Below are 24,588 nucleotides of genomic sequence, written 5' to 3'. Positions count from 1 at the left end.
TAAAAAAAAATAATAATAATCATTTCAATTAAGTTTACAATTTCTGTATTTCCTTTTCGCCATAGGTATTTTTTACCTATTTTTTAATATTTTTTTTAATATTACCCTTCATTCTCATCTCTAATCTTAATCCTAATCAAATTCAATTTTTCCCTTCTATCTATATTATACCCCTTCCCATTGTCATCTATTTTTATTTCTATCCTCACATTGGTTGATTATGTAACATTACAATTACAATCCAACATTTTAGTATAAATCTGTTAATTATATAACTATCATTTTTGTATATTGATCAGTATGAACATAAATCTTCCAGTTATTTCCATTCAATCCAATTTCTTATAAATCAATTAGTTATATTTACCAATAGTAATAAACCAAATAGTTTTCCCCCTTATATTACTCATTCAACTCTCCCAATAAACCAAAAATCACAACTTATACATTTCTACAGAAATTCAAAAAAAGAAAAAGAAAAGAAAATTAGGAGCCTTGGTAGTACAGTGGTTTAATGCACCCTGTTATTAACACAGCTGCCTGCAATTTCTGCAGGTTCGAATCTTACCAGGCTCAAGGTTGACTCAGCCTTCCATCCTTTCTAAGGTAGGTTAAATGAGGACCCAGTTTGTGGGGGCAATAAGCTGACTTTGTATAAATATACAAAAGTATGAAGGCTATTGCTTAATGCATTGTAAGCCGCCCTGAGTCTCCGGAGAAGGGCGGCATATAAATCAATTTTTTTTTAAAAAAATTGTCCTTTTCTAGATTTCAAAGATACAAAAACAAATATTCCAATTATTAATCAGTTCATTTTTACATTTATATGGTTTCATATTAGTTTCTTACAACTATTCATATTTCAATTATAAATTGAAATATAAATACATTTATATGGTTTCACATTAGTTTCTTACAACTATTCATATTTCAACTATCTATCTATCTATCTATCTATCTATCTATCTATCTATCTATCTTTTTCTTTCACCTTTTTTTCTTTTGTATTTTAAAATTTTGAACTCTCCTCTTTTGCCCTAAATTTCTCTTCGTTTCCCATCTCTTTTCTCCTTTTCTTATCTCCCCGCTATTTATCCCACTGTTTATTCCAGTGTAATCATTTTGTATTTCACAAATCTGGACTCTTCTATTGTGCCCTGCATTTCCTGTTGTTTTCCATCCTTTTCCTCTCTCTTTTTTCTTTTCACTGTTAATCCCAGTGTAATCATTTAAGTTTTTTATATTCTTTCTATGCCACTCTTCATTCCTTCTTTGTCTCTTTCTGCCCTTTCTGTTTTTTCCATTGTTAATCCCAATGTAATCTCTAAAAATCTCTTTTTTATTATTACTATATACATATTCAATTATTTTTCCCAAATTAATCTCATTGTCTTTATCTTCTTCTTTATATTCAGTCTCTGTGTCAGGTACTCAAGAAAGAAAAAACCCAACTCCATTTTAATAGAAAAAGGTACTTTTACTGAATATGAACTGAATGCAACCAAAGAAAAGCTACGTCTGAGACAATATCATGCTGCACCGGTTGAAAGAGTTGGGGATGGGGGGCACCGTGCTACAGTGGTTCTCCTCCTTTCTCTCCGACTGGTTGCAGTTCGTGTTGGCAGGGGGGCAGAGGTCGACCTCGAGGCCTCTCATCTGTGGAGTGCTGCAAGGGTTGGTCCTCTCACCCCTTCTGTTCAACATTTATGTGAAGCCGCTGGGCGAGATCATCCATGGCTTTGGGGTGAGATACCACCAGTACGCTGATGACACCCAGTACATCTCCACCCCAGGCCACCCCAGCGATGCCCTTGAAGTGATGGCCCAGTGCCTGGAGGCTGTATGGATCTGGATGGGGAGGAACAAGCTCAAGCTCAACCCTTCCAAGACTGAGTGGCTGTGGTTCCCAGCATCCCGATATAGTCAGCTGACTCCATCACTGACTATCGGGAGCGAGTCTTTGGCCCCCGTGGAGAGGGCGCGCAATCTGGGAGTCCTCCTGGATATGCAGCTGTCTTTGGAGGAACATCTGATGGCTGTTGCCAGGGGGACTTTTGTCAAGTTCGCCTGATTAGCCAGTTGCGCCCCTTTCTTGATCGGGATTCCGTGTGCACAGTCACTCATGCCCTCGTCACCTCTCGCCTGGACTACTGCAACGCTCTCTACATGGGGCTCCCCTTGAGGAGCACCTGGAGGCTCCAACTGGTCCAGAAAGTGGCTGCGCGGGTAATTACGGGAGCTGCATGGCGCTCTCACATAACACCGCTCCTGTGCGAGCTGCACTGGCTCCCAGTGGTCTTCCGGGTGCGCTTCAAGGTGTTGGTCACCACCTTTAAAGCACTCCATGGCATAGGACCTAGTTATCTCTGAGACCGCCTTCTGCCACCGACAACCTCCCATCGACCCGTGCGCTCCCACAGAGAGGGCCTCCTCGGGATGCCGTCAGCTAAACAATGCAGGCTGGTGACCCCCAGGGGGAAGGCCCTCTCTGTGGGGGCACCCACCCTCTGGAATCAGCTGCCCCCAGAGATAAGGAGAATCCAAGACCCCCGTGCCTTCCGCAGTGCCCTTAAAACTTTCCTTTTCCAACAAGCCGGGATGGCCTAACAAATCCTTTTAAATGATTTTAAATTTGTATGTTTTTTAAATTTCTGGCCAAATTGAGATATTTCCTTTTAAATCTGTTCTTAATGTTTATATTATGTGTTTTTATCTGGCTGTACACCGCCCTGAGTTCCCAGGAAGAAGGGCGGTATATAAATCTGAAGTAAAATAAAAAATAAAATAAAATAAAATAAAATAGGTGTGAAAATCACATATAGAAAGCATCCTTAAAACCCTCCCCCCAATCTTCCAATCAGGATGATGGTTTCTTGATTAGGCTGTTGTTTACTGTTAGCTTGTTTGACTCCATTATTAGTTTCTTGATTGGACTTGTTTAGGATTCATTAAGTTCTTTATATACATAATAACACATGAAATAAATTTACAATACCCACAGCAGATTTCTTCCAACATGGTAGAGAGGAGAGATTGTAAGCAAGTTCTTAATTTCAGTTCAGCAAACAGACAAGACCAGACTTGTTTGCTAGACTCAGAGCTGAGCACAGCATTAAGCCACGCCCGGACTCCTTCCTTAAGTTTCTGTTTCCAAAACAACTCTCATTGGCTGACCTAGTTGCCATGCCTATTCATTGTCTGACCTTGTTACCATGTCTATTCATTGGCTAACCATGTTACCATGTCTTCCCAGTCATATGTTCATGGATGCGCTCTACTAGTCTTCTGACTTTTGTCCTACACAGGGCCTGTTACAGTCCTTACACTATATGTTGTATTTCTACTCTCAGACAGCTGGGTCTTTTGGTTTACTTTGGATGCTTTAGAGGGCTTTAATTGGCTTATATACTACAGTAAATACATGTTGTTTACACTTTGCTTTATATTATTTACTCTTGTAAATAATTGTAAATTGTGTTAGTTATTTGTTTTATGAAATTTACATTGACAAGCAGATATTATGGAAATGTCAAGACTGCTGAAAGATTTTGATTACTAATCCTAGAAACACTTACACATATATCCTCTTTTTATTTTCTCAGTTCAGTTTTAGAAGTTTACCTATTGCCATCATTTATATGAGTTATATCTTTTCCCTCTTTTCTTCTTACTTTGGGCTATTAATTTTTTAAAATAGTAGTACAAAATGGCAAAACAACAACAACCCATTTTTTCCTTCATTTCCTTCCCTTCATTTTTTCATTAGCTTTTACTTTCTGGTTTTCCTATAGGTCTCTCTTTTCTATGACAAACTTAAATAATTCTTCCAGCAGCTACATTACATTTGTCTATTTCTCACAAAAAGCCCCCAATCTGATGTGTAAAGGAACCATTCTATAAGAACTACATTCCATATTTTATTCCTGCACACTTGCTTTCAATCAATTCTATAAGATGGACAGCAATTTCTGTTTCTAAGGAGACAATTGAGATTTCTATCACAATTTGGAAACATTATAGCATGCTGCATCTAAAGAGTCAGTTTTATTTCTTTACCAACTGTTCCTTATTTTAGGCACTCTATTCTATTCTGAACAAGGCCAGAAAAAAATAACATTTTAAAGAATAGATGAGGAGCAGCTGTTTAGATTCTGCAAAAAATCTTGGAGGAGATTGTCACCTTGCATGACATCTTGATTTGCTAGCCAGGGGAGAATGCAGAACCACCAAACTGAAACACCTGTATGTTGATAGTAACCAATTTGGCTTCTTTTAAGGGCTCTAATATAAAAATAAGCTTCATTTCTTTATTAGTTGCTCCTTCTTGTTCAGGTCAGGTCTCAGAATAATAATATAGCATTTGGGGGAAAAGATGCAGCCCAGTAATCCAGCTGCTGAAGCCAAGATGGAGAAGATCTCCACAGCCACCATGTACTTTCCCTTCATGCTGAGATAGGTGGGAACAAATGATATCCACACACTGCAAAAGACCAACATGCTGAAGGTGATAAATTTGGCTTCATTGAAACTATCAGATAGCTTCCTAGCAAAGAAAGCCACTGTAAAACTGATAGCAGTCAAAAAACCCATAAAACCAAGGACAGTATAAAACATGAAGGCTGAACCTTCATTACATTCTAGGACAATTTCTTCAGTCATTGAGTGCATATCCGAATGTGGGAATGGGGGAGAAATTGCTAGCCATATAAAACTTATGGTGACTTGCACTAGGGAGCAAGAAAGTACAATAACATTGGCCATCCTTTTCCCTACCCATTTCCTCATTTTGGAGCCTGGCTTGGTGGCCATGAAAGCAAGAACCACTATGATTGTTTTGGCCAATATACAAGAAAGAGCTACAGAGAAGATGATGCCAAAAGAAGTTTGTCGCATGAGACACTTTACTTGGTCAGGTTCCCCAATGAAAAGCAAAGTGCAAAGGAAGGAGAGGAGGAGAGCAATGAGAAGAATGTAAGTGAGGTTTCTATTGTTGGCTTTGACAATGGGAGTATCTCGGTGTTTAATGAAGATATGCAGCACCAAAGCTGAGATGAAAGAAAAGAAGAAAGCAGTAGTTGTCAGGCTAACTCCCAGAGTTTCTTCATAAGACAAAAATATGATGCGTTTTGGAATACAAAAATTGTGAGGTTCGTTTGTATATTCATATTCTGAACATGGGAAACAGTCATCAGCATCTGAAAAAGAAATTATAGTATTCATATTTATAAATGTTTTCAGTCAATCAAATTATTATTACAGTCTTAGACCAGAACAAGATGTTTTGATCGAATGGGAGGAAAGATAACTAATGAAACTTTCTAAACTAAGTGTTTTCAATTTGTTCTGATAGAATGTGATCAAGGAGATTTAACATGCCTATTGTCAACATTTATATGATAAAAAAGATGTTGAGACTCTAGAAAGAGTGCAGAGAAAATCAATGAAAATTATTAAGGGACTCAATGCTAAAACATATAAAGGGCAGTTGCTGGAAATGGGTATGTCTAGTTTAGGGAATAGAAGGACTAGGGGTGACATGATAACAGTGTCCCAATATCTAAGGGTTTGCCACAAGAAGAGAGGGTCAACCTACTCTCCAAAGCACCCAAAGGCAGGACAAGAAGCAATGGATGAAAACTAATCAAGGAGAGAAGCAACCTAGAACTAAGAATAAATTACCTGAACAATTAATTAGTGGAACCACTTGCCTCCAGAAGTTGTGAATGCTCCAACTCTTTAAGAAGAGATTGGACAACCATTTGTCTCAAATAGTATAGGTCTTCCTGCCTGAGCAGGGGATTGTACTAGATGACCACTAAGGTCCATTCAAACTCTATTATTCTGTTATGATGATGTATTATTTCTGACAGCTGTGCTGCATAAAGCAAAAAGAAATTCTGATTGGTTTAATGTAGAAAATGCCTATTGTTCTGTATGCTACCTGGGAGTTCTGGAACTGAAAGAAAGACCAAAACATTTCTGTTCTATAAAGAAGAGGAACATAATTAAGGCAGATCAATTATTACTTTTAACTTTTCCTTATTACTACCCATTCTGCTACCCATTCCAGGAAACAACACAGCACCACTTAAAATCATTAAAAAAAAAATCTATAGTACATAACTAATTTAGGATTTTTTTGTCCACATTATTTATTCTTTGGTTTGTTTTATTAGCTTTTTATGATTAAGAAACCATTACTGTTGATCTAATGATCATTAAAGAATTTACTTTTCTTATAGTAAACATGCAATAAGAACAGTCTTGAGATATCTTAATGTTTAAATGTATCTATACTTCCAAGAATATACTATCAATAAATTTTACTTCCTAGATTAGGCTTAATTATTCAGCCTTCAGCCAAATTATTTAATTCGTTTTTATTTTATTTTAAATTTTTGTATTTATGTGTTTTATCTTGTGGCTGTTCACCGCCCTGAGTCCTTCGGGAGAAGGGCAGTATAGAAATTTAATAAAATAACATAAAATAAAATTAATTAAGTGGGATCTTTCCTTTAGCATTTCTTTAAATCTGCTTCTGAACCATAATTTCCAAAATGATTGTAGGTTCCCTTCACCCTAGTCTTGTAATATCTTTACTTTCATAGAAACCAAAGATGAAAATATGTATTTTTATTATCTGGTTTATCTTTCTTAGAGTAAAAGAATTTTTACTCTAAAAATTCTTCTTCACGAGAATAGTACTCTACTCCTTTGCTCACAACACAATAGTTTATGCCACCAGGCTTGAAATTTTGGGCTTAGATAATTTAGAACTATGCTGCCTTCCATCTGACCTAAGCACAGTACACAAAATTATCCGCTACAACATCCTACCTGTCAATGACTACTTCAGCTTCAACTGCAATAATACATGAACACACAATAGATACAAATGTCAGCACCAGAGTAAATGCAGCTTGAAGTGACGACCTCGAAACTTGACAACAAACTTAAGGTAAACAGCTCCAAACTCGATTGCAAAAAATACAACTTCAGCAACAGAGTGGTCAATGCCTGGAATGCATTACCTGACTCTGTAGTTACTTCCCCATAACTTTAACCTTAAACTGCCTACTGTTGACCTCACCCCATTCCTAAGAGGTCTGTAAGGGGCCTGCATAAGCACACCAACGTGCCTACCGTCCCTGTCCTACTGTCCCCAATTATTTGTATCCTGTATTCATAATCATGTTTATACTTATATCTGTTATCTTATACATGTTTGACAAATAAAATAAATAAATAAAAGGATGATATGATGATAAAATAGATTGAATGGACTCCTAAGCAATCAACATCTCTCCTATATTATGGACAAAGTTTTAAAGTAAACTACTGTTTATATGTAAAAAGAAAGCCTAAGAGGTTGCATAAAATACATAGCAATGGAATCTCTGCTTTAGATCTCTTACCTGTCTTGTTTGAAATTTTCCCTTCTGGACATTTAAGGCAATCATAGCAGCAAAAGGGCTTTCCTTCTATTTTTATTTTGCTGCAACCTGATAAACATTGAGGATTGCACATAGAGAAAGGTTGTGCCTATTGGACATTAAGAAAGAAAATTAAGAAATGATCCTTTAGCATTTAGAAATTTTTGCATCTAAAGAGTTGGGATTTCACTAGTAATTTTAGGCATATAAATATTTACATATTATAAAACATAAGAGCTAACCAAAATTAACAATCAGAAAGAAAAAGTAAAGAAGAAAATGAGAGAAAGAAAGGGATGCAAAAAGATACTTGCTACTTCAAAAAAGAAAAGTATATGCAAAGAATGACTTACAACATCTTTACAGCCAAAGGATGTAAAAAGCTCTTAAATTCAACTGTTATTTCAACACTATATTATAAGATCTATTGTTCCCTCTCTCCAAAATTAATATTTCAATAATCATCAGATCCCTATGTCATAATTTGATGTTTTCTCCTTTTCCTGCAAAAAGTCCGAAAACTTCCACTTGTAGATTAACTTCCACTTGTAGATTAATTTCTTCAGTGACTTTTCTCTTACAAAAGCTGTTAATTTACCCATCACTGTGAGTTCTTTCACCTTTACTAACTATGCTGTTGTAGGTATTGTAGGTCCTTCCACAGTGAAGCCACTTTTATCAAGTACAGAAGAAAAGTATCATGTGAATTTTTCCAAAACTTTGTGTCAGCCGGTCTAGGCCAGACAAAAGGAGCCAGGACACAAATGTGGCAAAACTCTGGTTTTACTTTTCACAAACAGGCTGGAGGCTCAGAACGCGACGAGTTTGTATGATTAGGTTCCTTGTAAAGTCAGCATTGGGAGTGCCCACTTCCCAGCACATTTTCATGCCTTCGGACCACACCCCCATTTGTCCGGCTGCCACACCTACCAGTAACCACCATCCAGCTCTGGTCAGCGTTGAGGCAGTGTATGTCTGCTAGGGCCGCAACCCATCCAGTAGCAAATGTCCCCTTTGATGCCCAGAATGGCCAGTGGGTGGTGCGTGGTCACTGCGAAGGTCACCAGGCCCAATCAGCTGGGAGACACAGGTTCGGCAGCCAATGCCGTGGCTGTTTGGTGTCATCGGGCCAGGAACAAGCATCTGGGTGGTGCAGAACTGGCCGGGATTGATCAGCTGGGCGGTGCAGAACCAGCAGGGGAACGTTACGTCTGTTTGATGTCATTAGAGGTAGGCCTGCCACCACCACACTGCCGCCTCTCTTGCCGCTCCCACCACAACCTCCCCAGGTAGGGCGAGCCATGGGTCAGAGCTCAATACTTTATCCATAAACCCCAACATTTAAAATATCATATCTAAACTGTGTGTGTGTATAGATAGATAGACAGACAGACAGACAGACAGACAGACAGACAGACAGACAGACAGATAGATGTAGATGTAGATGTAGATGTAGATGTAGATGTAGATGTAGATATAGATATAGATATAGATATAGATATAGATATAGATATAGATATAGATATAGATATAGATATAGATATAGATATAGATATAGATATAGATATAGATCAGCAGCAAACATAGAAAAGCGACAGCTCTGACCTCACAACACACCCACAGCTTCTAAACTAGATAAGAGCCTGAAGATGACAGGGTTGTGAGCCTGTTGAAACGTTGCTATAAAGAAAAACTTTTAAGGTACTGGTAGGATTTTAGCTAAGGTTTTAAAGGACCTTGCAGAGTGCACTGTAAGGATTTTTAGAAGATTTTAAGCTAGGATTTTAACCAGAATTTTAAACATTTTAACTAACTTATTTAACATGACATGGGAAAACACCCGAGATTTAAATTTATATATATATATATGGTTAGTGCAAAATGACTGCTGACATAAGCCTGATGATGGCAGATGGGATTCTTTTGAAACGTCGCTTCTACCCTTTTAGGGATATATCCACAATTACACGGGAAAAAACCTGAAATATTAACTACACACACACACACATACACACACACACACACACACACACACACATATATATGTATATATATATATATAGATATAGATATAGATATAGATATAGATATAGATATAGATATATAGATATATAGATATATAGATATATAGATATATAGATATATAGATATATAGATAGATAGATAGATAGATAGAGAGAGAGAGAGAGAGAGAGAGAGAGAGATATTTATATGCAGCCCTTCTCTGGAGACTCAGGGCGGCTTACAATGCATTAAGCAATAGCCTTCATACTTTTGTATATTTATACAAAGTCAGCTTATTACCCCCACAACCTGGGTCCTCAATTTACCTACCTTAGAAAGGATGGAAGGCTGAGTCAACCTTGAGCCTGGTGAGATTCGAACTTACAGTAATTGCAGGCAGCTAGTGTTAATTAATATTAATTTTTGCATTGTTCCAATTTTAGTATATATGCTGCTGAAGCAAGCACATTAATTTAAAACATTAAAAATTAATATACAGTTTGTGTGCTCGCTTCAGCAGCACATATACTAAAATTGGAATGATACAAAAATTGAAATTAAAAATTTCAATCCAACATTGTTTAGCTTTTTTTCAAATCCATCAAAGGAGCTCTTAGTTGAGTTTTACACTTCCAGCAAATATTTGAAGCCCCTTTGTCCATTTTAACCAGGACGACGATGATGATGATGATGGTGATCATTCAGGCATTTCCAATTCTTGATGATTCAATGGGCAAAGTCTCTCCATATCTTCTGATCCTGCACTATTTCTTTGAGTTTTTCAATACTCTGGCTGGTGTCAGCTTTGATGATGGTGTCCAGCCATTATGTTCTTTGGTGGGCTCATTTATTTTTACCATTAACTATTCCCCATGTAATTGTTTTTTCCAGTGAATTCCCCCACATGACATGGCCAAAATAAGTGAAATGCAGTTTTGTCATTTTTGCCTTCTAGTGAAATGTCTGGTTTTATGCATGTCAACATTTTATTGTTGGTCACTTTTGCTGTCCAAACAATACACAGATTTTATTTATTTTATTTTTATTTTATTTCAAATTTATATACCGCACCTTCTCCCAAGGGACTCAGGGTGGTGTACAGCCAGATAAAAACATACAATACAAACATAAAAACATACAATACAAACATAAAAACATACAATACAAACATAAAAACATACAATACAAACAAGGGCACCCCAACGATGCCCTTGAAGTGATGTCCCAGTGCCTGAAGGCTCTGGGACATCCAGGAATCCCGATCAAGAAAGGGTCGCAACTGGCGAATCAGGTGAACCTGACAAAAGGTCCCCCTGGCTACAGCCATCAGATGTTCCTCCAAGGACAGCTGCGTATCCAGGAGGACTCCCAGATTGTGCGCCCTCTCCAAGGGGGCCAAAGACTCGCCCCCAATAGTCAGCGATGGAGTCAGCTGACTATATCAGGATGCCGGGAACCACAGCCACTCAGTCTTGGAAGGGTTGAGCTTGAGCCTGTTCCACGCCATCCAGATCCGCACAGCCTCCAGGCACTGAGACATCACTTCAAGGGCATCGTTGGGGTGGCCTGGGGTGGAGATGTACAGCTGGGTGTCATCAGCGTATTGGTGGTACTTCACCCCAAAGCCACGGATGATTTCACCCAGCGGCTTCACATAAATGTTGAACAAAAGGGGCAAGAGGACCGACCCCTGAGGCACTCCACAAATGAGAGGCCTTGAGGTCGACCTCTGCCCCCCTGCCAACACAAACTGCGACCGGTCAGAGAGAAAGGAGGAGAACCACCGTAACACGGTGCCCCCCATCCCCAACTCTTCCAACCGGTGCAGCATGATACCCTCCCTCTGGGCCCAACCAGGTCTCCGTAATACCAGCCAAGTCCGCTCCCCCCTCCTGTATAAGATCGTGGATGGGGGGGGTTATTTACCACGGACCTGGCATTGCACAGCATCAGCCGAAGGCCCAGTTCCTGAGTATCTGAGCCACCTAGTATCCGAGAGGAGCCTTGGAGACCGGGGCGCGCAATAGCTCTCAAACAGCGAGTGCGCTCCCCCGACACGTGATATAGTCTCCTGCTCCCGTCATATCTGCCCCTCCCATCCACCGTGCTAATGGTCCATCGCTCATTGGTATAGCCCTCCATCCCCTCCCCAATCCCTCGTCCAGCACCCTCCAAACCGTTGCCCCGTGTCGGGCTCGGCTCCGACCTTAGTGGATTTCCCCCCCATCCCCTTTGGTTGTTCTCTCAGTACCCCTTAAAAGATTGTTAACCCCCCCTCCCTGAACCCTTTAAAATCTTATTTAAAAACTTCCCCAAAAAAGCCCTTCCTCGCGCCATGCCATCTCTCAGGATTCCAAAATCCATCATCTAGATAGGCCCTCGATAAAGTGGAGGGTCAAACCTGCGAGAGGGGGGAATCTCGCAGGGCAAGGAGTTCAGACACTGAATACATCAGATCGTTAGGGGTGAGAAAAGTCCATGGTTGAGAGACCACCATGATGTTATAGTACAGGGGAAAGAGTTCCAGTCCATGGCACAGGCAACCGGGCTCCATTGCCCTCTCACAGCAGTGGAGGGGGAGATATACGCCATCTGACCCCCAGAAGTTTCTTGGCCAACTGTCCTCTCACAAAGGCCGACCAATAACACTTTGATGGACACCGGGAGTGAAGGCAGCCATACACCGACTCCCACTGGCCTCGAGTCCATAGATCCAATTCCCCATATGGGTTAGGAGAAGTCAGAAAGCCCAATCCTCCAGCTCATGAGCAGGATTTAGTTCGAAATTTAGTTCAGGAGAAATCTTGCAAAGGCAGGAGATTCAGAGATGGTTTGATGGAAATGGGGGAAAGTAGGAACAGCTCAGCAGGCCAGGATAGGTTGGGTAGTTATAACCATAATAAGGCCAACAAGGTCTCAACTCGGTAGAAAAAGGAGGGAGGGGAGGGGGGAAGTATAGGCAGCAAATGCCAATAGCCATTTTCCAGCCCCCTCAATCTCTCACAACTTCCAATTGATGAAACATAGCGCTCCCCAGTTTTGCCCCCTCCAGCTCACCATGGAGGTCTCTGGGTCTGCATGGGGGCAGCCCTGCCCCCAAGGGCCAAACACCCTCCAGCCACCAGGGAAATCCAATTTTATGGCTGCTGCCAAGAGTCCCACGCTATCTCAGTTGGTCTGCAGGCCTTTAGAAAGCCGCCCTGGCACCAGCCGCCATCCTCGCCAACCACTGTTGCAGACGCCATTGCCACCGCCGACACCATCGCCATTGGCCCTCCCGTGGCTGCCCCCAGCCGCCCCTAGCCTCCACAGATCTTTCTCGAGGCATCTGGGGGCATGGGAAGACTCCGCAGGGGGCCTCAGCGTCACCATCGTCGAATGTCACTGCCGCCGCCCCGCTGCCCGCCAGGTAGCTGCTGGGACAGCCACAGCCACCCCACAAGACTGTGGCCATCATCTTGCACTGTCTCCCACTGTTTTCCCTGAACGCCATCCTTCTCAGCGCTGGGATGACCCGGAGAGCTAGCGAAGCTCTCAAAATGCGCTGTAGACCCTCCTTTACCTGGGCGGGGGGTTGTAGATGATCAAACTGACCCCCCCAAAGCCCCCTTAAACCAGGACATCGCCCCTGAGGATCGGAGCTCTAGCGTCAAACCACCATCTTGGACATGCGCAGAAGGGTATATCCAGATACCAGATCTGATGTAATTAACATAACATTTGATCCATCACATGCTTATAAAAAGTATCTTTACAGACATTAGGTGCTTACATTCCTAACAGAAAAGTTTTTTAGAACATCTAGTTCTACCCCACATATCTGCCATCCTGATTAACTCTTCTTAATTGTGGTATCAATTGGTGATTGATTTAAAATGACAACATTTGTTGTCGTGTTATTTTCCTTACAAAGTACACTATGACAACTGGGGTGCAATGTAGACTAGCCTCCTCATGCTGCATTTGAGCAATATGACTTTGTCATGGCTAAATAATCTACATATTCTGGCTGCCAGACCTTACAAGTATCTTTCAGAAAGAAGAACCAACACAAGTACTGAAAATAAAAACAATGGTTAATGGTATATTCTATTACGCCATGTGAACTAAATAAATAAAATCCCAGGACTTTTCTTAGCATAACATAGTATGTGTATTGATTCAATATATTTTATCTCTTTCTTCTTTAGTTAGCCATTCACCAGTCTAATAAAACTGCAGAACCTGAACTACCATTTCATGAATATCTTCAACTGGATCTGGAATAGTTCTAAGTCTCAATATTCATTTCCTCAGAGTTCCAACAGTGCTGGATTGTTCAAAGTTCAACTCATTTGCCGACTACTAAGGCTTTCACTCCATGGTTTGCTTGCTACCAGGAAGAGCCTTGATAGTACAGTGGACTAAAGCACTAAAGCACTGTTATTAACATCTGCTGCTTGCAATTACTGCAAGTTCAAATCTCACCAGGCTCAAGGTTGACTCAGCCTTCCATCCTTTTAAAGGTAGGTAAAATGAGGACCCAGATTGTGGGGACAATAAGCTAACTTTGTATAAATATACAAAAGTATGCAGGCTATTGCTTAACACATTGTAAACCGCCCTGAGTCTCTGGAGAAGGGCAGCATATAAATTAAAGCAAAAAAATAAAAAATAAAATAAAGTTGGTAGTTCCTCCTTGATCTGGAGGAATCTGTTTGAACTGCTTCACCAACATTCTCTGTGGTGGGCTGAGGTATCGTCTTCATGCTGCAGAGCCTCAAACTGAAGGCCCTCAGAGACTTCCAGTTGGCTCCGCGAGCCTCGAAGATGCTCTTTTACGAGCGCCCAATCCCCGGTTCCGTAAAAGCCCCAGAACAGCCAAAAAACAGCTGTCTGGAGGCTTGGAACCCTCTCCCCGGGCAAAGGGGAGAGAGAAGAGCCGACAGGCGGAGGTAGAGCCCCCCAAGTGCGCTAGGAGAAATCCTGAGGCGCGAAGGGTGTGGGCTCCCTATTGAAGCCTGTCAAGCTGCTCCGGACCAGGGACAACTCCGCTTAAGCGGAGCTAGAAGCTGCGACCAAAATCTGCTGAAAATAAATGGGGGGACTTTTAACATCTTTACTTTGATTGCAGACAGAGCAAATCAGGAGAAAAAAGGAAAAAATTGCAAGTAACACTTTAACTCCATTTTAAAATGCAGAACATGGTGTCTGAGAGCGGGAGGAGGAAGCTACTAGGGAAAGTGCTTGTTAACAGCTACTGGATTACACTTTAAGAGAAAGTTTTAAAGTGGAAACGGCCAGGAAAAGAATTTGGTACCGAGGAAAAGAATTTGGTACTGACTTTAATTAAAAGTTTGCTTTTATACTGTGTGGAAAATAGTTGGAATTGTTATCCTGATAGCTGGATGAATACAAAGTGGCTGAAATATGGTGACATCGGGGCTGGTGAATCAGCAAATTCTCAAGCTGTGACTGCTCAGGTTTTTCAAGAACTTCTAGACTCTTTTAATTCTGCTCTTTTGGATACAATTGAAAGAGCTTTTTCAAAAAACAGCTTGGAAAATCATAAGCAGTTGTTGGAGGAGCAGCAGGAAATTACTCAGAGGAGTTTGTTTTTGGAAGAGCAAGAGGCTGTCAGGATTGAAAGGCAGGCTGGCACAGTTGAAACAAAGGTTTTGGTGGATGTTTCCATTCAATTGATAGAAAAGCAACAAATAGACTCTTTATTGCAAGCTGACAATCTTTATGGCAACAAATTTTGGCTGTATGGACAAAGGAATGGACTGAATGATTATACAAGCAAGAAGAGTCGAAATGAGGATTTCAAATTAGAAAATGTGACCTCAAGAAGAGAGCGAGTATTTCAGAAACATCAACCTCAAATCAACATTTTAAAATTTTCAAAAATAAAATTGGGGGGACTGTTGAAAGAATTTATAAAAAAAACAAAAGGACTGGAAAAATATAGAAAAAAGAGAAGAACAGAAGATTAAGAAAGATATCATCCTGTAGATTTTGAAATTTGCATTTGGCAAATATGTGTTTTAATGGTATTAAGAGATTTTTAAAATGTTTAACATAAGATTATATTATTTTAAAAGATATATGATATAAAATGTGTAAGCTTTCAAGATGCCCAATTTTTCTGAAGGACAGAGGATTAATGTTAAATTCAGAATTTCATTAGGGAGTAATTTTCAAAAAGAATGATGTTCGAGGGTATGGAAATGGAATTTATTCATGATTTTTACTGTTTGTAATACTGCTAAAGTATTGCATTACACATCAAGAAAACTTTTTTTTTATAATTAGGAAGAATGAATTTAATCTAATTGGTTGTGAGAATTTATAAAAGGGAGGTTGATGAATTGGAGCAAGGGGAGTTAAAGAACATGTGGGAGTTTTGAACCTTATAATTAATTAGTTTATTTTAGCATATGTTTGTTAGATGCTATACCCTGTTTTTGCTCTGGGAAGTCAGGGAAGTCAAGACAGCATTCTGCACAAACTGAAAAATATCCACCATCCTAAGGAACCCCAAAGACAAAATTGAGTTAGAAAATCAAGGAGTATATGAAATCCCATGCACCGCCTGCCCCACCACATACATCGGACAAACCAACAGACGAATAAGTGCACGCATAGAAGAACACAAGAACTCAGTCAGAAAAGAGGAACCAACTTCTTCCCTGGTCCAACACCTTAAAGCCACAGGACATGATATTGACTTTAAAAAGACCAGAACTATCGCCAAAACTGAACACTTTAACAACAGAATAATCAGAGAAGCCATTGAGATAGAAAAACGCCCACACAGCATGAACAAACGAGACGATACCTCCCGCCTACCAGCCATTTGGAAACCCGCCCTTATTGACAAACAAATCCCTAACACGACGAATGACACCAGACCCACACTCACGAGTGCCACACCTGATGTCACCACCACACATCCACGCAGAAAGCAGACTCAAACCCACACTGATAATGAGCCACGACCAAGGACCAGAAGCCAGACCGCAGCTGCATCATTAGCCACTTTAAACCCCTCCAATCCATACATGAAGCAGACTGACACCCACCATGAAGAGCTCGCACGGCCACAAACACGAAGCCAAACAACAACAATGCAGCTCACCAGCTCAAATCCCCCTGCAACTCAGACTAAGCTGAGCACAACCAAGCCCCCACCCAAACAGAACACAACCCCAGCCAATCAGATCACAGCCAAGCCCCTAACCAATCAGAACACACCTCCACCCAATCAGAACACAGCCAAGTTCCCACCCAATCAGCTCACACCTCCACTAGCAGTTAAAAGGAAGAGACAGCTGCGATCTCACATTGCTCCTGGAAGCACGAAGCCGAGAACACCAGCCTGAAGATGACGAATGAGACTTCGTCGAAACGTCGCCAAGACACTTCCAATTTTACGTGGGAGAAGACCCGAATAACCAAAAACCTACATACAAACACCCGCGAAAACCTGAGAAAACAAATATATATATATATATAAATAAACTGAAGGCCCTCAGGTGGCCATGCCTGGAATAATGTGCTTGTAAGAAACTGTCTGACTATTGAACCAGTAAGTGAAAATAACAGAAACAATTGGAATTATTTCCTGTGACATGATATCATTGCAAAAACTACCTGATTAAACATGATAGGCCAGATTGTCTTCTTTGCAGAAATAGTTAGAAGTTCTTGGGGGAGAGTGACCGGAGCTATGTTTCCAATTTTGATTCGATGGAATGATTGGTTGGAGAACGTGACCCAGTTAATAACATCAAATCCAGTTGCTAGTTTGCCTCTTTCATCAAAGGAAACCATTTCCCCCGCACTGTTGTTGAATGAAACAGCTCTCAGATACCGATGGAACTACATGCAAAAAAAATTGAAAGCAAATTTTAAGATTGCAAATAATGAGCAAGTAGGAATGAAGGAGCTTTCATAAGCTACCGTATTTTTCAGACTATAAGACACAACTAGATTTACAGGAGGAAAACAAGAAAAAAATAGTTTTTGGCTTCCGTGCATCACATTTTTGCCCTCCCAGGCCCCCAGAAGCACTCTGTAGAGCTCCTCATGGCCCATATTCACCAAAACTGTGCCCATTTTTGGCATTTAGAGTGCTTCTGGGGGCCCGGGAGGGTGAAAATGGGATGCACGGAGGGTTTAGGAACCCAAAAATAGGGCCATTTTTGGTGAAAATGGACTGTGTGGAGCACTGCAGAGGGTGAAAATACAATGTGCAGGGAGTTCAGGAGCCACAAAAGCCTGTATTCAGTCTATAAGACGCACCTAAATTTTCACACACTTTTAGGGTGGGGGGGAAGTGCATCTTATACTCAGAAAAATATGGTAGATATTACACTTTTGAGGCAGATTAATCAGCAAACATTCTTTGTAGAATGTATATATTTTTTGCTATTTCACATTCCCTCTTTTGCATGAATGAATCACCATTTTTTTCTGCTAATGGTCCTTCTAAAGGCTTATGCATCCTTTCCAAATGGAATGTCTATATTCCTCTACATTATTTTTATAACTCTTTTAGCATTCCCATCATGCAAGAAGCAATATTATTAATATTAATATTTTATGAAAAGTGATAATGTAGCCCATTCTGAAATCTTGTTTAAATTCTATTGCTTCAGAACTGTGGTATGTTAAAAATGACATTGGTGTCTTATCTATGAGGAACAATCAACTTTCATCCCTCTTGCTGTGATCCGCCTTTCTTCACTGCTAAATGATCTTTCTTACTCCCTCCCTGCTTTTCCTTCCTTCCTTCCTTCCTTCCTTCCTTCCTTCCTTCCTTCCTTCCTTCCTTCCTTCCTTCCTTTTTCATATCTCATAATCTTCTCCTCACTGTGGAATTAAAATGCAGAACCCAAAGCAAATAATCAAGAATCATTGCAGTATTTATTGTTAGCCTTGTGTAATGGAGGAATTCAGTACATAAATTGTGTGTGCATGGGGAGGGCATAATTCCTGCAGACCAAAGGATGCACTCATAGTTATATATTTCAAAAAGGAGGACAAAGTGACCCTTGCATACATATTCATAACCCAAAAACATAATAGATCTCAGGATACAGTGGTTTTATAGCTTAGAAGAAACATTTGCATCATAAGATTCAGGGGTTGCCAGGAGAATACTCTGATAAAACCACCACAATCCACAGTGAGATATAAGGACATATTAGTTATGTTTCAATTTGTCTATTAAACAGTCCCATTCATTTGGAAATGTATTTTTTTCCACAGCACCGCCCTCTGATGTCAGCTTTGTCTTCTTCCTAAAACTGATTTTCTTCTTAAATTATCATTTGATATTGCCTCCTCAGCATTGTTGCACACCATGTTTAATGTTACCCTGAATTATTAGAGCAAAATCTACCCCCTTTAAAGATCTGACATATCACTTTGATCCTATTAGCTGTTCTGACCTAGACTTCCTTAGAAAGTGTAGAGCACTATCTTAGTCCCGGCAAACCGCTTTTATTGTTAATTATTGTCATTCCCAGTCTGAAAAGCTTTTCAAACAGTCTTTCAGGGGAGTGTTTACAAACACCCACCTTATCTCCCTTGGAATGCTGCCAGAGAACTAATTGCCACACAAAAGGCAAGGCCAAACTTAACACAGAGTCAACAGAACTTTTCCAAATCTTTTACCGACCAGATGAACTACTGTATTTTTCAGAGTATAAGACGCACCTTAGTTTTTGGGGAAGAAAATAAGAAAAAAGCTGATTGGCAGGTGGATCGGCTGTGAGCTCTGTGCCTTGATTTATTTTATTTTATTGCTTTTTTTTTCTGCCTCTGAAACTTCTGAAACTCTGTTTCCTGCCTCTGAAAGCCTCCAAAACAGAGCTTCAGAAAAAAAGCCTCTGAAGCTCTGTTTGGGGGCTTCTTTTCTGAAGCTCCGTTTTGATACTTTTTTCAGCCTCTGAAACTTCTGTTTGAGAAGCTGGTTGAGGCTACATTCGGAGTATAAGATGCACCCAGATTTTCACCTTCTTTTTTGGAGGAAAAAGGTGCGTCTTATACTCCAAAAAGTACGGTAATTGCTTCCTGCAAAAGCTCTCATCCCATTTGCTCCTCTTTTATATTTTATGAGAGGGGCCAATCATCTCCAAGCCTTACTCCCAAGTCGACCCTATTTTCTTAATTGTTCCTGTCTTCTGGCAGCTCTGTGCATGCGCACACTGGGAACAGGCTCCCACTGTTTGTCTGCTTCACTGATGTCAGACTCCAGAGACTCTGGAGGCACCAAAGAACTACCAGATGGCCTCGGCTTCCTCTCTGCCTCTGACTCAGAGCCCTCATCCGAGCCTTCCCCAGACTCCAGGACTGGCCCACATTCCTCCCCAACCTCCACACTGTCTGAAACTGCTGCCAACTCTGCTGGCTGCTGGCAGGCCACAACATTATCTATACAATTCTAAAATATTAGCCAAACATTTATATGACTGGCACTTATGTAAAAAGATATTTACATTCATTTCATTTTTACCTGCCATGATTGTTGATTTAGAGTCTTGAGTTCCCAAGCATTTCTTCTTTTTCTGTTCTTAGAAGAAAGCATGGCTTGCAGTGCATGGGCCACTGCATAGACAGCATTGTAAATGCTATAACTTTGCCCACTTATACTACTTTCAAACAAAGATTTGGGAAGGGTCTCCAATGACTCCTCACCAGTGCATTGATCGTCACTGTCCTCATCTAACCTAGTATTTGGGAAAGAACATTCAAATGCATGTTCCCAAAACAGCCTGGTCAAACTATCTTCTTCTTCAGAAGAAGAAGGCTTTCTCATCTGAATAAATTTCTGAAACTCTAACATTTCCTTTGAGGAAACTGCCAAGGATAGTGCACCATGGATGAAGTCCATGCCTCTGGTTCTTTGAAAGGGGATTGATGTGAATTCCATCTGTGCTGGCATTATCCAAACTTTATCTTTTCTCTTCAGTGGCATGTCGACAAATTCCGAAATAAATGGCAACATTCTAAGAGCAGTAATGTCCTCATTTTCACAATACATGATCACAACATTGGCAGTACCTCTCATAATGACCCGGTATATCATCAGATAGCCATTAAGTTGAACCTCAATGTCATTGGTAACAGTTTCCCTTGGCATTTCTTCTATGAAGTCAAAACAGATGCCTTTTTGAGAAAACAGATCAAGCCTATTTTGTATAAAACTCTTTCCTCTTTCAGGATTTTGGCTAATGAGTCCAATCCATTTCCATTCGAAGTGAAGCAACAATTGGATGATCCCCATAATTTGAAGGTCTTCATTTGGAAATAATTGATGGAAGGAAGCAGCTTGTATGTTGTCATCTGTCTCCATAGAAGAACCATATAGGAGCTATGAAAAAAGAAAGAAACTGGAGCATATATTTTCAGATCCAAATACTTACAGTAATGGCAACCTTTTGTAATTGTGGAAACCTTTTGGGGAAAGTGTATTTTCTAAAACTAGCTAATAACACCACTTTTTTGGAGTAGTACCATAAAATTATATATCAATGGAAAGATAATTTAATCAAGAATGTAATGCAATAACTTTTATGAAGGATTTGCTACTAGAATAGCAGTTACAGTATAAAGAAGAAAAGTGAAACACATAGAAAAAATGAGATATACAAAAATTATCACCATAGAAAAAACAAGATATACAAAAATTATCACGTCAGTTAATACTTAGTTGGGTAATCTTTAGCATGAATTATGGCCTTCACTTCCCATGGAGTGAACCAAGTCTTTTAGTTCTGCAGCTGTTATAATGTGAAACCAAAATTGAATGATTGCTTCTATTAACTTGGTTTTATTACTGGGTCACTTCTGACTAACAAGTTTCTTTAGTTGACTCCATAGATTTTCAATTGGGTTAAAGTCTGGGCTATTCCCAGGCCATTCCAGCAGTGGAATAGGATTATCTTGAAACTCAAAAAAAAAAAAATAAAACTTTTTCCGGGGGACTTCTGGTTTGGCGTCACGGCGAGACAGTCAGGGAAAAAGCAGGCTCTGATGAGCCCCACGAAAACCCAGACTGACAAACCATTGCCGATGGGTCTTCGGACCAGAACTGTCCTGCAGGGACAGGGAAGAAAGAGAGACACATCGGAAGACCAAGAGGAACAGGCAAGTTCCTTAAAGATCAGAAGAAACTCTCTATGACTCGGCGGCAGGGGATGGCAGCCATTGCGGCTGCTACGAAGCTGGGGCAACTGGATTAAGCATTGAGCAGGAGGGGCTTCCGGTTTGGCTTCCGTCGCTGTCAGACGGTCTCTTAGGACCGCCAGTCCCGTCGCCCGTAAAGAGCCGCCTTCACAACTGAAAGGTGGCTCAAAAAACTCCATTTCCATAAGGAAATGTGAGATAGAGCAGGCGAGGGCAGGTAGAGCCCTCTGCGAAGTCCCCAGAGTTTTTGTTTTATTCTTGGGGACGAAGCAGGATGAGGCTCCCTATTTTCTTCGCCGCTGCTCCGGGCTTCGGGAGAACTCTGCTCTTTGCAGAGCCAGGTGATGGGACCAAGCCTTTCAATGAGAATTAACAGATTGTTTAATCAAAGAGGATGAGATCTGGACTTTGGACCCTAAATAGCAAGTATTTTTAATGATTTTATAAGCGATCTTAAAAGTGAAGGAAAAAAAAAGTTTAAAATGGTGACCGCTGAGGCTTGAGAAGAAGAAAGCTGAAAGCGAAAGTCCTTCCGTCTGAATAGTTTAACAAGCTACAAAGTAGCAGAATAAACAGCGCTGGCTACAATTGAGAAGAAAAATTTCTATTTTATGTTTCTTTCTTCTTGGAGATTTGATATTGACTTTGTTTGGAGAGAAGTCCTTTTTCTTTAAAAAGAGTTTGTCTGTGTGGCAGGATGGCGTCAAAACTAACAAAGCCAGACAAACAAGCAGCGGGGGGGGGTTTCCCCCATTTACAAACTATGTGAACAAGTTTCGAACTTGCAGACTCAGAACAATGGTTTTAACCTAAAAGATTTTGTTTTGGAGGAGATGGCAAGACATGATGAGATTGTGAACCAGAATCTTGAAAAATTTAGGCAGGAAATTAAAGAATTGATACAACTAAAGTATGATAATTTGCAACGAAAGATTGTAACAGTGGCCAATGCTTTTTCAGAAATAGTTATAAAGATGGATACAGATATCAAGTTATTAGAGTCTAAAATGGAGGAAGTTGATGATAAGATTCATAATTTGGATAATAAAATACAAAGAATTGAAAATGATTTGATAAATATTCAAGATAATAGTTCAGAAGTAAAGTCTAAAAAGGAAGCTGATCACGAGACTTACAGTGCATATAATATAAAACAAGGGATTGAAAAAGAAGTTACAATGATGTAATACAGGCTCACGGAATTTGCGGTTAGAATGAGAGGGTTACAGGAAGATAATAGAGATGATTTAAGAAAAATATCTGCTGAAGTTCTGGCTGGGATTTTAAAGGTTCATCCTGAAGAGGTATCTTGTAAGATTGACAAGGCCTATAGAGTAAATTCTTGGATTGCAAAGCAAAGGCAATTGCCTAGAGATGTGGTGATTTACTTTACAGATAAAGGAATAAGAAATGATATTGTGCAAAAATCCTTTAATTCTACTCAAGAACTGAATGGAAGAAAGATCTGGATATATAAACAGTTGCCGCCCAAGATGTTAAAAGATAGAAATAAATTTGGATTTTTGGTTACTGAGCTAAAGAAACAAAACATCTCATTCAGGTGGGATTCTCCAGTTGGTATAATATTGAGATATCAAGGAGAAAGATATCAACTAAATACTGTTGAAAAAGCGGAAGAATTTTACTATAAGGTTCTCAAAATGGGTTCAACATCTCCATGTATAATACATGAGTGGAATAAAGAAAAGCAAAATCAACAAGAGATAGAAATTCAGGATAAGCAGATGGAGGTGGAGGTAATGGAAAAACAACAAGTTACAGAGGTCTTTGTAGACGAGCCGCTTCTGGATTCTCCTTCAGAGGTCTCAGCTGGACTATTTATAAATACAAGAGAGGCGGCTTTGGATTCTAATGTGATGACTTATCAAGTTACAGACCAGCATGGAAATCAATCAGTTGATATACAACTCATAGAAAGGAAACCAGAATGGAGATTTAAGCCACAAAAGCAAAATCAACAAGATCAAGTTATAGATCAGCATGGAAACCAAACAGTTGATATACAACTTATAGAAAGGAAACCAGGATGGAGATCTAAGCCACAAAAAGTCAAGAAAAGAAGAAGCAGGTCCTACAAAAATAAAAACTTTTAGACTAAACAACAGTGTAATGCCAGTTATCTAAGAGATGATTGAATACATGAAAATATAGCTGAGGCAAAGTATTGGTTTATATTATCTTGAGGAGAGTGACAGACCTCTGCAGTGCTGTACTTTTGGGATGTGAAAATGGCCTTAAACTGAGTGGATTGAACTTTCTATTTTGGATTCTTTGATAAATGTATTACGTTTATGCTGAGCTACAAGGCAAGAGAGTTATGGGATTGGGGCACGCAGAAGATCTGGTTGTTACCCTATTACGGTGGTTGGAATTAATAATTTAGATGAAAGACATTACAATAGACACTATATGGAATACAAATATAAAGTCAGTCGGGTGGTTTTTTTATATATGAAGATATTTACTATTGATGGGGGCAGATGCTAATTAAAGATACTGAACATACTGTTGGAATTAGAATGTGATGTTACCCTAACATGGGTGATGGAATTAACAATCCATCTGAAAGACATTACAGAAGATATCATATGGATTACAAGCTTAAAGTCATTTGAGGATTTTATTTAAATAAGGGAATATTTCTTTGTGGTGTGGGCAGAAGAATAAAGATATTAAAAATATTATGTATGGTAGTCCTGTAGGAAAGTGGGTGGAGACAGGTTAGCTTATTGATTGTTTAGTTTAAGAAAAGGGATATTATGTTTAGATATGAATATATGTAAAAGATTTGAGTTAAGAGATATATGTATGGGGGTGGAGGAAATGGGCAGACTATGAGTTGAATAAATGTCAAATTAGGATTTATTATATAGCTTTATAGCTGAAGGTTGCTTTGAAATGTTATATTAGTATATGTAAAAGATTTGAATTAAGAGATATATGTATGGGGAGG

The 24,588-nt window shown here is 39.8% G+C and overlaps 1 protein-coding gene across 1 annotated transcript in view; it reads right to left on the bottom strand.

The window, feature by feature from the left end:
• Nucleotides 1–4,299: 4,299 nt before the first annotated feature.
• LOC148113850 (vomeronasal type-2 receptor 26-like) overlaps nucleotides 4,300–24,588 on the bottom strand; it is a 31,236-nt gene continuing 10,947 nt past the window's right edge. Inside the window, exons 3-5 of the mRNA XM_087893461.1 lie at nucleotides 19,942–20,799; nucleotides 7,416–7,542; nucleotides 4,300–5,195 (exon numbers count right to left, since the gene is read on the bottom strand). Coding sequence (XP_087749587.1) covers nucleotides 4,300–5,195; nucleotides 7,416–7,542; nucleotides 19,942–20,799 — 1,881 coding nt within the window. The remainder of the gene's footprint in view (nucleotides 5,196–7,415; nucleotides 7,543–19,941; nucleotides 20,800–24,588) is intronic.

This window comes from Pantherophis guttatus, chromosome 4 (assembly GCF_059756535.1).
Source record: "Pantherophis guttatus breed Tessera chromosome 4, ASM5975653v1, whole genome shotgun sequence".
NCBI lineage: Eukaryota > Metazoa > Chordata > Lepidosauria > Squamata > Colubridae > Pantherophis > Pantherophis guttatus.
This window is presented reverse-complemented; position numbering and strand designations above follow the sequence as displayed.